Source organism: Arachis ipaensis, chromosome B5 (assembly GCF_059453495.1).
Source record: "Arachis ipaensis isolate K30076 ecotype BB chromosome B5, ASM5945349v1, whole genome shotgun sequence".
Taxonomy (NCBI): Eukaryota; Viridiplantae; Streptophyta; class Magnoliopsida; order Fabales; family Fabaceae; genus Arachis; species Arachis ipaensis.
In genome coordinates this window covers 15620989-15637822 of record NC_142440.1, presented here as the reverse complement: position 1 = coordinate 15637822, position 16834 = coordinate 15620989, and the positions used below count along the sequence as shown (strand labels likewise).

At 37.9% G+C, this 16834-nt stretch overlaps 2 protein-coding genes across 13 annotated transcripts; one reads left to right on the top strand and one right to left on the bottom strand.

Annotated features, from left to right (window-relative positions):
* Positions 1-145: 145 nt before the first annotated feature.
* Positions 146-11469, top strand: G2484-1 (protein). 12 transcript variants are annotated; one of them, XM_088486423.1, is made up of 16 exons: positions 146-408; positions 525-616; positions 1725-3361; positions 3650-4162; positions 4658-5013; positions 5219-5700; positions 6186-6238; positions 6331-6438; positions 6524-8208; positions 8405-8513; positions 9071-9251; positions 9642-9709; positions 9792-9907; positions 9984-10844; positions 10994-11069; positions 11157-11469. In XM_088486423.1, the coding sequence occupies exons 3-16, from the start codon at positions 1735-1737 to the stop codon at positions 11165-11167; spliced, it is 6246 nt and encodes a 2081-aa protein (XP_088342549.1). In that variant the 5' UTR covers positions 146-408; positions 525-616; positions 1725-1734; the 3' UTR covers positions 11168-11469. The 12 variants fall into 12 exon arrangements, with proteins under 12 accessions (XP_088342549.1, XP_088342548.1, XP_020978780.2 ...); XM_088486422.1 differs by having other exon boundaries at positions 522-589; XM_021123121.2 differs by having other exon boundaries at positions 157-408; positions 6319-6438.
* Positions 11470-11742: 273 nt separating this feature from the next.
* Positions 11743-16230, bottom strand: LOC107643048 (O-fucosyltransferase family protein). The gene is made up of 9 exons (XM_088486429.1): positions 15591-16230; positions 15409-15499; positions 15041-15117; positions 14669-14757; positions 14371-14560; positions 14014-14195; positions 13559-13661; positions 13057-13385; positions 11743-12375 (listed from the first exon to the last, which is right to left on the bottom strand). The coding sequence occupies exons 1-9, from the start codon at positions 15846-15848 to the stop codon at positions 12108-12110; spliced, it is 1587 nt and encodes a 528-aa protein (XP_088342555.1). The 5' UTR covers positions 15849-16230; the 3' UTR covers positions 11743-12107.
* Positions 16231-16834: the final 604 nt, after the last annotated feature.

The window sequence follows — 16834 nt, the reverse complement described above, 5'->3', positions numbered from 1 at the left end:
CCCTAGACTAGACTAAGTACTAGATACTTTTCTTATTATCTAATCAGGACCACCCACGTGGCACATTGCAAACAACTTCCACTTTACATCCGTCGGATCTTGGCTACTTACAAACAAACCCACCTTATTTTTATTTTTTCATTTCGGATTCCCATCGCTGACATCTATTTTCTCTAAGTTAGGAAGAAAAGAGTTAAAAAAAAAGCCATAAATATTCGCAGTCCTTTTTTCTCAGCCAGTGAACAACACAACACACAAAAACCCGAACAGAAAAGAAAAGGGAAATAAAGTAAAACGAAAAACAAATCCACTCTGAAACTAGTCAGCATCACACTCTTCGGTGTCGTTTCATCCTTCTGCTACGCTCGCCGGAACCCTAATTCGATCCGCCGGAACTCGAATCCACCGGTGAGGTTCAATTGACCACACCTGCTCGTTGTTATCTCCGTTTATTTGCTGTGTTGTTTTTATCTGTACTGAAAATTTCACTGACGAAGGGATTTTTGGTATTTCTGAGGCAGTAGATGAGTTTACGATTGGGGAAAAGGTGAGATCAAAAGGATTGGATTTCCTCGCCGGATGGAGGGAGGTAGCGTCTCTAGACTTATTTGTACTGGTACTGTTCATGTCCGACTTTCGAGTTACTTATTACTATTATTATTTTTCCTTTTTGGTGTGATTAGGGCAAACAAAAATTTGCTTTTGTTTTTTCTTTTCATTTCTGCATTGAAATGGCAAGTTTTGTGTGAAAGATGTTTACTTTCTTCGTAGCCACTTGAAAAGGACAATTCACGCAGAGAATAAATTGTTCCTGAACTGCTTTTTAATTGAACTTTTCAGGTGGTAATTTTTTATTTATTGGTCTCTATTACTTAGGTTTTTATCTGTATAGCTGCGAAGTGTAAACAATCGTTCTGATGGTGTAGATTTCTCATATGAGACAAGACAACAATAGAGTTCAGTTCACTTGGTTTAGGATTTCAGCTTCTTCTTTTCCACTTTTGTCAACATGTAATTTTTTCTTTTTATTTTGAAGTGGTTGATTGTTTCCGTTTCTGCGTCACAAAATAAAGATCCTAATTGCCATGGTGGCTCTATTCCGAAGATGCTGTTTTGATTGTATGATAGGATAACGATGAATCTATCTCAGTGATTTCTGAAATCAAATAACTTGGTCTCTTTCAATTATTTAGGTTTACTTGGTTTTTTCCTCTGACATAATGTTCTTACAACAAAAATCTTCAGATAACTAGACAGCCTAGCTACTGCTCATCTATTGTCTTCTTCGAAGCATATATTTTGTATTATTGGAATCACATAGTTATATTACTACAGGAGAAACCAAATTATTTGGAATATGATGGTTTGATTTTCTTTTATTGAGGCTTGTGAGGTAAGAGTTAAACATCTTGTGAATGGCTTTACAATTCTGAAATGTTCCTTGCTGTGCTGAATATGGTATATTCTTATGCTGGTTTCATCAAATTGAGATTCTATCTCACCATGTTTTGTGTGGAATGGTAATCTCAATCTGTTTGTTCATCTTGGTGTATGCATGTTGTGTGCATGATGATGATGCTCGGTGAGGGGTGAGTATGTAAATGTGATTGATCTTATGTGAACCTCTTTTTCTTGCATATTTGTCTCTTTTCATGAATTTCTGCCCATGTGTGCATATATGTACATCGAGTTTGATCTCACACCATTCTCATTTTTTGTTTTAGGGATACACCCATGGATTATGATGACAATGATTTTCAAAGCCAGAATCTCCATTTAGCTGGTGAAGGGAGCACCAAATTTCCTCCAGCATTAAGGCCATATGCGCTCTCTAAGTTTGATTTTGATGAAAGCCTTCAAGGGAATTTAAGATTTGATAGTTTGGTCGAAACTGAAGTTTTTCTTGGCATTGAAAGTAACGAAGATAACCAGTGGATTGACGCATTCTCCCGAGGGGGTAGTGGCATAGAGTTTAGTTCAACTGCTGCTGAATCTTGCCCCATATCAAGGCATGGAAATATTTGGTCCGAGGCCACTTCCTCGGAATCTGTTGAAATGCTATTGAAATCTGTTGGACAGGAGGAGTTTATTCCTAGACAAACTATTATTCAGGAATCAGATGCCTGTGATGAACTGGCCTGCATAACTAAGCAAATGGACCCCCATCCAAAACGTGACGATAAAAATGAATTTAAAGACAATGTTACAGATTTACAGCCTCCTGGAGGTAGTCATGGGAATTTGCCTGGATTGAAGGAGGATGTAAGAATGGAGCAGCCTCTGGATGGAGTTTCCAAAAGTCATGAAGTTGGACCATCTATTGGCGGAAGTTCGGGTAACCTGGAACCAAGTGATATTCACAGAAATATTGACTTACCTGTTTCCGATGGGAATCCAACTATCTATAATGATAACAGGAGTAATACTACAATTCTAACTGAAGTTGAGACTGCGGCTGACATCTTGCACAGTGACAAAACCCAAGTTGATTCATCTGTATCTGGGGTGCAAACTCATGCTACTGAAGCATCTATTCAAAGTGTGGTTGATGAGCAACAAGGTGCTTTACAAACACCAATTAATAAACAAGACTTGGATGGAATCACGGATATGGGTGATGCTCATCATCCCGAGGTATCTCTCTGTTCAATTGCCACAACAGGCGCTTTGGAAGGTGGAAGTGTAATTGAAGCCCTTGAGAAGGGGGTAAATATTGTAGAAGATTCGTTACAGAAAGAGGAAAGATGCACTGAAGATGATCTGTCTCGAAACCATGCAAGAGAAGATGTAGTTGTCCTTAAGGATGAGTTGATGCCTGATCAATCTGCACTAGCTACGCAGGAGTTGCCAAAGGTTTCAGAAGAGGATTCTACTTCTAAGGGACCAGGAGGTGAGGCCACTAATTCCACTTGTGAGATTTCTCCTAATCTCAAGCATAATGTGGATGTTGTGGAGAAGACAGATTTTGGTGAGTGCAGTGTCACTAAGGAAAATAAGTTATTGAACACTGGTGGCCACATGGATACAGAGATGTTATCAAGCAAGCCAGAGAATTTTGTTTCTTCAGAGGGGGTAAATGACATTTCTAAAGTAAGTGAAGGAGTTTTGGGTGACTCAGCTCAAATATGTCAGAACAGTGAACCTGACAGCCAAACTTACCATGAAAAATTTGATCAAGACGCATCTGTCAATGACAAAGAGAGTAAGACCCCTTCTGAGTCTGGTCCAATCCATAGTGATATTGACCAATCACATCCTGTAGATAAGAGAGGTGGTTTGTCATTGCCATGCGAAGGCATTGTGCAAACTGGGTTGACAACAGTTGCTGTGCCAATTAATGTCACACCGGTCAACAATTCAGGTATTTTTCAATTGAAATTACTTTCAATGTATCGACAATGCAGAACATTTTAATACTATCAGTGAATCATATGATGGCTCACATAATCACATTTACATTTTACAAACTTCTAGTGGTGAAGGTGAAGTATTTAAGCTACCAGAGTTGTGTCACTTCTTTGGTGATTGAGTAAAATGTTCACATTGATTATTTTGATTCAGAAATAATAATTTTGGCTGAATCTATTTTTGGACCTGATTCATTTTAAGCCCCTAACATATAAGGTATATTTTACATCTTATTTTCCAGCTTCACAGGTTATTGTGGGAAATGTTAGTTCAACATCCTGTGAAATAGTTCCACCTCCTTCTGAACAAGTTGTTTCCTCTCATGAAGCTACTAGTCACAATGATTTTCAAAGCATAACTGTTCTTGGGCCTGCTGTTGATGAAAAGGAAGAGTCTGCATCCAAATTACCTGAAGAAGCTGGAACTTCTGCTCCTGTTGAATCTTCTGAAAGGGATACTGCTCCTTGTACTATTTCTGGAGCTGATAAACATCATTCATCTGATGCTTCTAGACAAGTGTCATGTGAGACAGTAATCGACTGTCTGCATAACGTTGAAGGGACCAGTGGTACTGTAAACACTGCTGAACCTCAAGGGAAAGTAGATGATAAGGATATCCAGGGATGCAATAATGAGGATGGTGTGCCTCCAGTTCTTCATGAATCAACAGATAAACTGGGAGATGGTGTCAAATTTCCTTTTAGTAAGGATGACAAAGGGAATGCACAGAACAATGATGCCAAGTCATCTTCAGGTAATTCTTATTCTAGTCTAGTTTTCCACTTATGATGAAATTGCATTTTGATTGAACTTAGCATTGAATTTTTATGTACCCCTTGTCAAATGAGTATATTTGTCTGGTTATGCCATACTACTTTTAGAAATGCTCTGATCACATGGTTTCATTCATTAATTCATTAAATCTTTTATCAGAGAGAATCAAATGCTAACATTGTGGCTATGGCTCTTCCTGTTTACTAATCTACTGTTCTGTGAACATGAAATCTATTTGTTTATTATTGTTTCTTTTGAGACTGCATATTTGCCTGGTAAAGACGGTATTGAAATTCTTGGTTGAAAAGATTTTGTGAAGCTCTTTGAATTTGAATTACAACACCTCGTGGTAGTATATTTATGGATATATTGATATAATATGTGATGCTGATGAGGATTTGTGGAGTCCATTGCTTGTTCTTTCTGTCACCACATCCATTCAAATTTAGTCCTCTTTACAACATTTTCTTTGCAGGTGATGACATTGTACCAGGAAACAAAACTTCCTTATCTTCTGCTCCTTCACATAACTCTTGTGTTGAGTTGCAAAGCTTTCCTGCTAATAATGCCCGCCCTCCCATTAGTACAGTTGGAAGCCCTTCTAAGACTGATAAGGATAAGAACCAAATTAAGGTTTCTGCTAGTCAGAATCCCCCAACTTCTCAGGATCTGAAGGGAGAAAATGCTTCCAAAGCTGAGAGCAGTTTGACTCCAAAATTACATCCTGCAATTGATTCGTCCATAAAAAATGTCATGGATGTGAACCAAGAAGATATTGGCAAGAGTCCACCAGTTCCAGTTCCTGTTATTGCAGACAAGAAAACATCTACTGTAAGTCTTGTTTTAGTTTATAATCCAGGCCAGAATTTTGTTATCCCATTGGTGATCTTTTTATTGCATATATTTCCTGATTGAGTTTATTCTTAAATGTGCAAGTGGTCTTGTTGAAAAATGTAATATATAAAATGTATATTATGTGGTTTTCAAGGTAACCTTATAGGCATAATTTATTATTTTCTCTTCTTTATTATCGAAGGCTGTGGATGGTTCTCCTAAAACTTCTGGGCGACGACGTGCTTCAAAATCCAAAATTTCTGGAAATATATCCCATGAAAGCCCACAAATACTGGATGGAGTGGCAGCACACAGTGTTCCAAAATCTACCCCTGAACGCAAACCTAGGCGGACATCTAATAAGAAACCTGTAAAGGAATCTTCTACAAAAGGAAGTCGGGTGAAAGATACAACTCTAGGTAGACAGTCGGATAGAGGTGATAAATCAACCAATGTCTCCTTGAGCCCATCTCCTGGTTTCCAGCTGATGCAATCAAACGAGGTGCAGCAGTATGGGCACATTGATCCCAATAGCTCAAAGCCATTTGCTCTTGTAAATCCTTCAACATCTAGCCTTCCAGATTTGAACACTTCTGCTTCTCCACCTGTTCTGTTTCAACAACCTTTCACAGATCTACAACAAGTACAATTGCGTGCCCAAATATTTGTCTATGGAGCTTTGATGTGAGTTCAAAAGTTGGTTAAGTTCTGTCATTTAATATTTTATGAATCATAGTTGTATGTTGTGTGCTTGCTCTTATGAATCACCATCATGCATTTTATTATGAGACCTGGCATGACCAGACCTGATTAATGGAAAAGTGGTCAAATCTCCACTGCTTGTATTTGTTAGGAATTCGGGTAATATGGGGTGCCTGAAGTCTCAAAACGGGACTCGGGGAGGATGGGATGCTTGATGGTATATTTAGGGTTCTTTTCCCTTGACAACTAGCTTTTAAAGTGTGGTTCTCCACTTTTCATAGGTGCTTAACAAGTATTCTAAGCCTTTCCGTTTTAATTGGTGTGTTGAATCTCAGATGTGTTCCATGCCCTTTGTTCAGTTACTGTTATCTGCAGCCAAGTTGCTTGCTAATGTTAGCATAGAACGTTCTAGACCTTACAGCATGATAATCAATTGTAGCAGTGACTTTTGTTTGATGTTTATACAGTCAAGGCACAGCACCTGATGAACCGTATATGATATCAGCTTTTGGGGGACCAGGTTAATTTTTTTGTTTGTTATGATCTTGTTGTATCTCCTTTTTGACTTTTTTTATTTTTAACACAAGATTGAGTTTCTAGACATTCTTTTAGATGGTGGAAGGAGCATTTGGGAGAAGGCCTGGCGTGCCTGCATGGAAAGACAACATGGTCAAAAATCTCATCCTGTTAACCCGGAAACACCTTTACAATCTAAATCTGGTACGAGTGATTTTAAGTTTTTAACACACACACACACACGTGTCTGCAGATATGATTTAGTTGTTTGACCCATTGAGATCTGCAGGTGCCAGAACTGCTGATTCAGCTGTTAAGCAGAGTACTGCTCCAGGAAAAGGTATCTCATCTCCACTTGGTCGAGGCAGCAGCAAGGCTACTCCAACAACTGTGAACCCCTTAGTACCTTTTTCATCTCCCCTTTGGAATCTGCCTACTCCTTCTTGTGATTCAGTGCAACCTAATGCCCTTGGAAGAGGTTCTGTTGTGGATTATTCACAGGCACTTCCCTCATTGCATCCTTACCAAACTCCACCTCTGAGAAATTTTCTTGGACACAACACATCTTGGATATCCCAGGCCTCCATTCGTGGACCCTATATTCCTTCTGGCTCTCCTGCACCCGATAACAGTGCCCATGTTTCTGCATCTCCTTTCTCAGATACAATTAAGTTAAGTTCAGCTAAAGGACCTTCTCTGCCTCCCACATCTGTCATAAAGAATGGTACTCCTGGTCTTCCTGAATTGAGTACTAGCATTCCAAGTACTACAATAGGTTCTGTTTCTGCACTTGATGCAAACAATGTGACAGTATCACTTCCTCAACAGTCTTCAGATCCAAAGCCAAGAAAAAGAAAAAAGATTACGGTGTCAGAGGATTTTGGTCAAAAAACTTTGCAATCACCACCTCCTGTTGTTACTACTTATGTATCTACTTCTGTGGCCGTTGCAACCCCTGTTGTGACTCTGCCCATAACTACCAGTGAAAAATCAGTTGTCTCTGTACCTCCACTTGCTGAACGCCTCAAAATTGACCAAAATGTGGAGAAGCGGATTCTGTCAGATGAGTCTCTTATGAAAGTTAAGGAGGCCAAACTACATGCAGAGGAAGCTTCTGCTCTTTCTGCTGCTGCTGTGAATCATAGCCTAGAGATATGGACCCAGTTGGATAAGCATAAGAATTCTGGGTTGATGCCAGACATTGAGGCTAAACTAGCTTCTGCAGCAGTTGCTGTTGCTGCTGCTGCAGCTGTTGCAAAGGCAGCGGCTGCAGCTGCTAATGTTGCATCAAATGCTGCAGTTCAAGCAAAATTGATGGCGGATGAAGCATTGATCTCATGTGCCTCTGATAATTCCAGCCAATTTAATAAAATATCTCTTTCTGAGGGTACAAGTAACTTTGGACAAGCTAGCCCTGCTTCCATCTTGAAGGGTGCTAATGGAACCAATAGCCCTGGTTCTATCATTGTTGCTGCAAAGGAAGCTGCTAGAAGGAGAGTGGAAGCTGCTTCAGCTGCCTCAAAAAGAGCTGAAAATATGGATGCCATTGTGAAGGCTGCTGAGCTTGCAGCAGAAGCAGTATCCCAAGCAGGAAAGATTGTAACTATGGGTGATCCTTTGCCATTAAGTGACTTAGTGGATGCTGGTCCAGAGGGTTATTGGAAATCAGCTGGAGAGTCTTCTCAGCACGTTGGATTATCAAAAGACATGACCAGAGATCTGGTCAGCATTGACAATGTTGGAGACATTCCTGAAACTTCTAATACTCATAACAGAGACATTTCATTGGTTGGTATTTCATCTTCTATCAATGAAAAGAATTCAAGAGGGCCAAGAGGCCGCAAGGTTACTGAGTTAACCAAGCCAGTTGATGTGGTTCCTGAATCTGAACCTCAAATACAGATTTCTAACACTGTTAGCGATGAAAATGAAACTGTGGAGGGCAATAACTTCAAGGAAGGCTCTCTTATAGAGGTTGCCATTTATTTTATTTATAACTTTTTTTTTCTGTTTACTAGTTAAAATTTCCAGATTAATGGACATGCATTCATTGTTTTTATACCAACTTTGATGATGATTAGGTACTTGCTTTCATTGAATTTTGTGTGCATGGTTTACCTTTTACCAGATAATGTTTTTCCTAGTAAACTGAAGCTAGCATATATGTCAGGTTTTCAAAGATGAGGAAGGATATAAAGCAGCATGGTTCACAGCCAATATTTTGAGTTTGAAAGATGGTAAAGCTTATGTCGGATACACTTCGCTTGTAGCTGTTGAAGGTTTGTCAAGCTTATGAATACTTGTATCAATTTTCTATAACATATGTTAAGCAGATTCCTCTTGCAGTTGAACTGTTGGTGTCAATTTTACATTCTTAAATTGTCTTCATGTATTTCTGTTAGTTATTTATCTTTTTTAAACTTATTTATTTGAATTTAAATATAGTATCAAATATTAAATCAAGAAAAAATTTATTTCAATTCTTATTTATACATGTTTTAATTGAAGTTTTTTTCTCTTTGAAAAAATGTTAAAAACCCAATCCTTGGCCATGGTCTACCAAGCAATATTACCATCGTTTTGTTTGTATTGGGGCTTTGAATATGAACTTTATTCATTTTGGATGAATGATCTAAAAAATTTAAATAAATTAAATAATTGGGTTGTTGATAAAATATTTATGTTGAAAAAAGATTAGTTAACCAATTGGATGTATACATGTTGGATGTAATGAATCACTGGCCATTATTCATTTATATATCTACCAATTGTGTTTTTAACTTCTAATTACTGTTAACAACGTGATACAAATTTAAAAGGAAGTGCTGTCTTCTAGGTGCCGGGCCCTTGAAGGAATGGGTTTCTCTCGAAGCTGAAGGCGACAAACCCCCCAGAATACGGGCTGCTCGTCCTCTCACTAGTTTACATTATGAAGGAACTAGGAAGAGACGTAGGGCAGCTTTGGGAGATTATGCATGGTCTGTTGGGGATAAAGTAGATGCTTGGGTACAAGAAAGGTATAGTTGCCTACAATTTCGTTCTATTTAGTTATTTATTACCGATGAGTTCTATACTTTACACTGTTATGGTGTATGGATAAAATATAATATCCCCAATTGCTCACTATTGATTTCTTATGCGATATTCTTGGTGATATTCTTGGTGTTAGTGAGTTTGATTAGCTTATGGAATGGGGTTTTTTAATGAGGAAGAGAGACATGGTGAGTGAGAGAGATGACACTAATTAGATAAATTCCAAACAGTGAAATAGATGTTATTGCTTAAAATTTCTAGGGAATTTCCCTTTTCTCTGAACTTAAAAGATCTATGTCTGCAACCGTTAAATAAATAACTGAGGAAGATGAATATGGATGTTAAAGTTCTATGTTTGGTGGCTCATTTATCAGCTGGTGGGAAGGAGTAATCACAGAAAAGAACAAGAAAGATGAAAAAACGTTCACCGTTCACTTTCCTGGTATGTATATTATTTGATTTGATAGTGGTTATTTATATTTTTTGTTGTTTAAGGAAATATAATTCTGCTTGATCTTCTGCAGCTAGTGGAGAAACAACAGTTGTCAGAGCTTGGCATCTACGTCCATCCCTTATCTGGAAAGAAGGAAAATGGATCGAGTCTTCTAAGGTGGTAGCAACTATTAGTTCTACGCATGAGGTACTTTTTAGTTCCTTCTGCTGCTCTCAGCTTACCTACATGCCTGTCTTTACTAAGTTGTACATTTTGCACACAGGGTGATACGCCTAATGAAAAAAGACCTAAACTCAGTAATCCTGCAGATGTTAATGGACAAGACAATATGTCAAAGAGTATTGATGCTACGGAGTCATCAAATTCTGATGGGTTGAGATTACTTAATTTGACTGAAAATGAGAAAGTGTTTAACATAGGTAACAGCAGCAAGAATGAAAATAAATTGGATACACACAGAACTGCAAGGACTGGTCTTCAGAAAGAAGGTTCTAAGGTGATTTTTGGTGTTCCTAAACCTGGGAAGAAAAGGAAATTTATGGAAGTAAGCAAGCATTATGTTGCACAAGAGAGTAAGATTAGTGATAAAAATGATTCGGTTAAACTTGCAAATTTCTTGATGCCACCTCAAAGTTCAGGACCCCGAGGGTGGAAAAATAGTTCCAAAAATGATACCAGAGAGAGACTAGGAGCCGACTCCAAGCCCAAGACTTCTAGGTCAGGGAGACCACATAGTGCATTTGGTAGAGCAATCCCACCAAAAGACAATCCATCAAGTGCTTCTTCTCTTAGCAGTGATCTACCAGGTCATACAGAAAGGATCAAAGATTCAACTCATTTCAAGAATGCATCGCATGGTGAAAATCAGTTGGAAAAAGCACCCTACACTACGGATGGAGCTACACAGGGTCCAATATTATTTTCATCACTGGCAACTTCAACAGATGCTGTTCCTGCTAAAAAGACATCCACATCAAGAGCGAGTAAAGGAAAACTTGCACCTGCTGGTGGCAAGTTGGGTAAGGGTGAGACCGAAAAGCCTTCAAATGACCCCATTAAATCAACTTCTGATGCCATTGAGCAGCCTCGTAGATCCAATCGCAGGATCCAACCAACGTCAAGAGTAAGTTCTATCACTGAACTATGTACACGGTTGCATGTCTAATATAACAATCTTGTCTTGACTTTTACCAAGCGTATGGACTAACTTTAAAACGAATATATATGTGGCCCCTCCTTTTGAACCTGATGTGGTGGTTGACTTGTTGACAGCTATTAGAAGGATTGCAGAGCTCTTTAATCATATCAAAGATTCCGTCGGTTTCACATAATCGTAATGCCTCTAAAGGTATAATCCATATATTAGTATTTTATTATGTTCATCACTGATGGATGGGTCGTTTTTTCATCTTATTTCGTTGCTCAACTGTAACAGGTAATAACTAGGGTTGAAAGGGGAAAAACATGCAATGACGCGAATCTCAGTTAAAATGGCGACCCGTGATAAGATGATGGACACACCCAGCATAGATGTGTATATTTATAATAGGAATTTAGGAATGAATGAAAATTATTGCTTCCTTTGAAACTTTAGGCAGACTAGTCTAATAGATGGTCATATTGATTTTTAGTCTTATATTTAAGTATGACTTGACCCCCCTCCAAGTTTTCTGGCACTGTATATGGAATTTCTCCGTACTCGTCTGTAGAGTTTTTATGATGGAATGATAACGTGTTCTGCGCAGTAACCACTTCCTTTGCTGATTGCTGGCCGATCCAGTTTTACGCTTTGCACCTTTTCTGCTTTAAGGCTGAGAATTTCTTCGTCTTTATTGATATTCACGCGGGAAAAATGAGATATTTTAGTGAATATAAATAAGAACCAATGTAACCTTTTCACCATATGTGTTCTATTAATTTATCGGTTTATGCTTTCTTAGCATGGCTTTCCAGTTTTCCTTAATAAAATTTCTAGATGTTACCGTTGACATTGGCCTGTGCTTCAGGACGGACATGCAAAATTGGCTTTAATTCAACTTAGAATTGATTGATAGAAAATTAGAGAAACTAAATCAGGTTGCAAGACAAACGACACTAAAGGGCTTAGATACAATTTACACTTGGGCATTTATCTATCAACATTTGCAACGTATTTGATGTCTTCAGGATCCAAACTTGGCTATCAACCAACCACTTGATCCCCCTGGTGATCTTCAAGTCAGTGGGTTAAAGTGAGACGGGATTGCCGTAGTATTGCAACTTCCATCAGCACAACGATACTGATAACAAAGCGTGTGGGGAACATTTTTCCTCACCTAATAACCTCCCTGGTCCAAAATTCTATTCACCTTAATAGCGTGCAGACCCTTGTTCCCTTCACGGTGAATTAAGCTTTTCCAGTCAGATTTGCCTGAGGCCGGTATCCATCTCTGGCAAATTCATCCACAGATGTTCTTTCACAAATACACGAGGCAGGATATTCATGAAACTCTCCTCGTCCAGGTCTCATCTCATCTGGCTCTCCCATGAATCCTCTCTGGCATGACTTAACCTTTTTGGCAAAGGTGTCCCAGTCCATCTTATGCCTTGCCATAAACAGAGAGCTGAGCTTCTTTGTATTTGGTCTAATGGTTCTCTTGTGACCCATGTATCTCCTATTACAAATGCAATGAAAAGTTTATTGGAAGCATGATAACAAGTAAACCAACAAAATTGGAAGAGCTGTAAAAAATCTATAACCCACTGAAGTACATGTGGGCGAGAATAACTAGAGATTTTAAAGCAGGAGTTGTAAATCTACAATCCATTGAGCTTCTTATTCAAATTCAAATTTTCAGTTATGAGATGCATTGTGTGGACTGACTTGTACTTTCAGACTTTTTACATCCCTAATTTTCTACATGACTGCCAAAATTACAAACTTAAAAAAGTTACAGTTCTCCCACCTGTTTTCCATCGAAAGTGAATAATGCATCAAAAGTAACAGCATTTTATGACAGAATAATCATATTTGTGGCACTCCTTAACTAATTGTAATTCAAAAGATCCACATTGCAGCCGTTATTTCTCTCATCATCCCCAACGTTCTCTTCAGCCTTACGATCCCCTGTTGAAGGTTTGGTTCATGCTATCCCCCCAAAAAACAAAAAGTCCTCATTTGAATCTAATCACTGACAGCTCACACTTAAGTACGATTTGATGCTGCTGAACATTGTTTTTTTAGCCCAGCATTCTTACTTTTGTTAATGATAATCACTTTTGTTATCCAGAATTAAGAAGTCTATGTAATGTAGTAAATTAATAAAACGAAGGAATCAAAGTAAATTTATATTTACCTTCTACCTGCAATAATCTTGGCCATATTACCATTGTTATTGGTGACAAATACATTGCTTTCATCACAAACAATGTAGTCTATAGCAGCAAGGCGGGAAGAGAAGGGAAGGAAAGGTTTCAACTCTTCATCGGCAAGCATCTCTTTCGTGTAGATGTTAGGGAAAAGATCCTTCAGGGGTTGCATAGTTTCATCCCCACCATATATTTCACCTGATGCAACATAGAGGTATGTGTTATTTGTAAAACCAAGTGCCCGCAGCATTAACCCTACTTCATGAGGAGTAAGAGGACATTTCCCTCGCTTTCGCTCTCCATCAGCACTTAAATCCTGTATTATCATGAAGCAATGGCTCATTTAGGATATGCATAAATAAACAATGTATGAATGTTTTCAACTGCTTAATAAATTCAGCAAGTATTAAGAAAAGACAAAACAGCATAATTCTGCTAGTTGAATGGACAAGTGTTTATCATTAAATGTCAAAAGGATTGTAGTCTTACTGGTAGTGTTGTCCACCTTTTTCTTATTTCACCAAGCTCATGTTTCTCTTTTTCTCCGCCACCATAATAACAACGTGAAAATGCCAGCATATCTGGTTCAAACCTGTCATATATCAGTTGTAAATGGTGCTATGAGAATCCAAACATTTCATTTTAAGTCTTTATTCATTTATTCCATTTCCCATTTCATAATGAAAGAACAATAAAGTTTGTTATTAACTCCAATAAATTGCATGATAAAGTTGAATTTCACTCGTCCACTTCCTTAATAACTCAAAGTAGAAGTAATAATTCAACATTTTCTATTTAATCCACGTAATCAACCCCACCTAGTGGAATAAAGCTTTTTTACTTTTGTTGAAAGAATTACAATGATTTTCGCCTTTCACAACCAATACAAGCTTGTCTCCTTACCAAGAACACTAAGAAATTACTAAACAGGAAAAATCAGATACCTCAAGTGGACTGCTATATAACGGTGTGCCATCTTCTGCATTCTCATAACAATTTTTTGACCTATTTCTTCTATAGGTTTTGTAAACCTCAGTGCATGATAATTAACTCGGCAACGTAGTTTTTGTAGTTCCTCATCAAGGTTATTTGCTAGTCTATAGTCAAACTTTGTCAATTGCACTACCTGCAAAAATATCCCAAATGTTAGTTAGTGCATTCAACTTAATAAAGACATCCAGTAAACTGGCAACCAATTAATATAGTTTCCTCATGAAAGTCATTTCAATGAAACAAAAGAACTTCTAGCAAAATAATAGTATTAAAAAAAGTATCTATTACAATAGGTAATGGGACCATACCTGTCGTCTCAACAGTATTGGCAAAACTTGATCCAGATAATATTCAGGTTCAGATTTTCTTGGGACGCGCATTGTATATGGAGGTTTCTCCATTGATCGCATGAACTTATCGGGGACCCTTTTGACAATGGTAACATCTTTTGCAAGAGAAGAAATGAACCAATCAACATCGAAAATATCATGGAAGTCACTGCATTTAAAAAAATAAACAGTAAGTTTATTACAAGAACGATAATTAACTAGATTCTCATAATTATAACCCGGGTTTAGGGAAAGAATTATAGGATCTGCAGAATACCTGTCATCCTTCCAATAAGACTGATGATCCAATTCGGGCACAACTAGTGTGGCATTAAGAATTCGTGCAACAACAACGGCATCTGTTATCTGGATGCAGGAACATGATTTTCATTTTCACATATAGAACTTATTCATTATTAGTTATTACTAAAGGAGTTTAAAATTGTTAGAACAATTAGGGGGCAGACAGAGCTGAGCTAAGCCTCATTCCATGAAAACCACTGAATTAGGGCCAATTAGCCTACAGAAGATTGTTAATAAGCTTATATCTTTGTTAAGCTCTTAATCAGTAGGGGAGAAGCTAAGACTGCAGAGCTATTACAAAAGTCTTACTATTATGATTACATTGTAAAACTCATCTCCTGCTTACCCCAGTTCGTTGTTGGTTGAGCCCTCCGCTAGTTGCAATAAGCAAGTACCCATTTGACATTTGTTCACTCACAGCAGCTATTTCATCCCATTACCAAAATAAGAAAGAAAGTAAATTATTAAAAAATCAGCAAAATCTTGAAGAGATCACCAAAATAACAAAACGTTGCTCTTCATTTAATAAGGCAAAATCACATCCATTGCAAACAAAGTAACCAACGCAACAACCCTCTACTTATCTCCTTTTATGGCAACAAGATAGCATCAACCGAAACATCCTAAAATTCTTGGGAATTCATGAAGGAACAATCACTTGAATTTTGTTGTTATATACTGTAACTAACACATTTTAATAATGAATAGACTTACGAGCAAAACGGCGTCCCCTTTCACTGCATCCATAGAAGTACTTAGAATACTGCGATTCCCAAATATCAATCGGCGAACGATAACTCCCATCCTACAGAAACGATAACGGCTCTGGCTCTCATGCAAAGCTAAAACGTGGAATCAACAAATAAAGAAGATTAGGACATTGGTTGTGAACATACCAGGGCGGAGTAGAAGGTGCGGTGTTGGGAGTACCATTCGAGATCAGAAGCCATGTGACCGGTGAGAAGGGAAACGATTCCCAAGCCGAAGAGCATGAACCAGCAGAGCATGGAGCGCCAGATCGGCTTCCTGTGGTGAAACGGCGTCGTATTGGACCTCCAACAAACATGCTTGGTTTTGGTGTTGGGTTGCGATGAGAGAGCCAGGTTTGTCCACAACAAGCTGAACCTCCACGCCTTTCCCACCCCTACTCCCATTTGCTTGGGTCACACAACACGCAAACCTCTAACCGTCATCGTTTCCTTCATTCATGGCAATCCCCGTTGTCCATTGCTATAGGTGTTTGCGTAAATGACTCAATGAATGCAAGTAATGTTGTTGCACTTGTTGGAGCTGAAGGAACCCTAAGTTATTTAGGGCTTTTGCGAGGATTTTATTGTTGCAGCAATTATTGGGTATGGATGAGTGTAGAAACTAGAAAGTATATAGTATAGTGTGATATGCTTTAAGTGTGTGTGTTGAGGAAGCAGGAGGCACCAACACATACTTGATCACTGTCGCTTCCATTTTCCGTTTTTCTAGATTCAAAGTCTCTGCAATTACTGTTACTACTTTGCTTCTTTTTTTTTTTTTTTTGGTGACTATTACTACTTTGCTTCTAATATTAAATTATTAATTTTTATATTTATATTTATTATAAATATTATGCATCTTAAATAGTTACCACCACCACATTCATATGGTGGACATGTAGCCTGCTAAAATATGCGCCACCTCTAATCTCTCTTTGTTATCATCGCCCCTCTGTTATTATATGGGTCAATTAAATATGAATTAATCTATAATTCAAAGTGATGGTAGCTAAATAATGTTATTCAAAATTCACCCAAGTTGCACTTTATTTTCTAATTCCAATAAGATATGTTTTATGATGATTAACTAAATTAACTACTAACAAGATGAATATATGATGACGTTCGGCCTTATTTATGCACGTAGTTGGTGTATCTTTTTACGTTAAATACAGTTGTAATTTTTGAGTTAGTGATAATTTCAAGCATATTCTAACTTGAAGATGGAGAGTTAAACAGAATGACCCAAACAGAAATCACGGAATCAGTGAAGAAACACGTGGTAGTTTTATTTTTCATTTAGGAAAGAGAGACAGAACAGGTGAATTTAATGTGATGGGAAGAAGAAAGCATGGGAACAACACCTGTAACGCTAATTCCAAGCACAGATT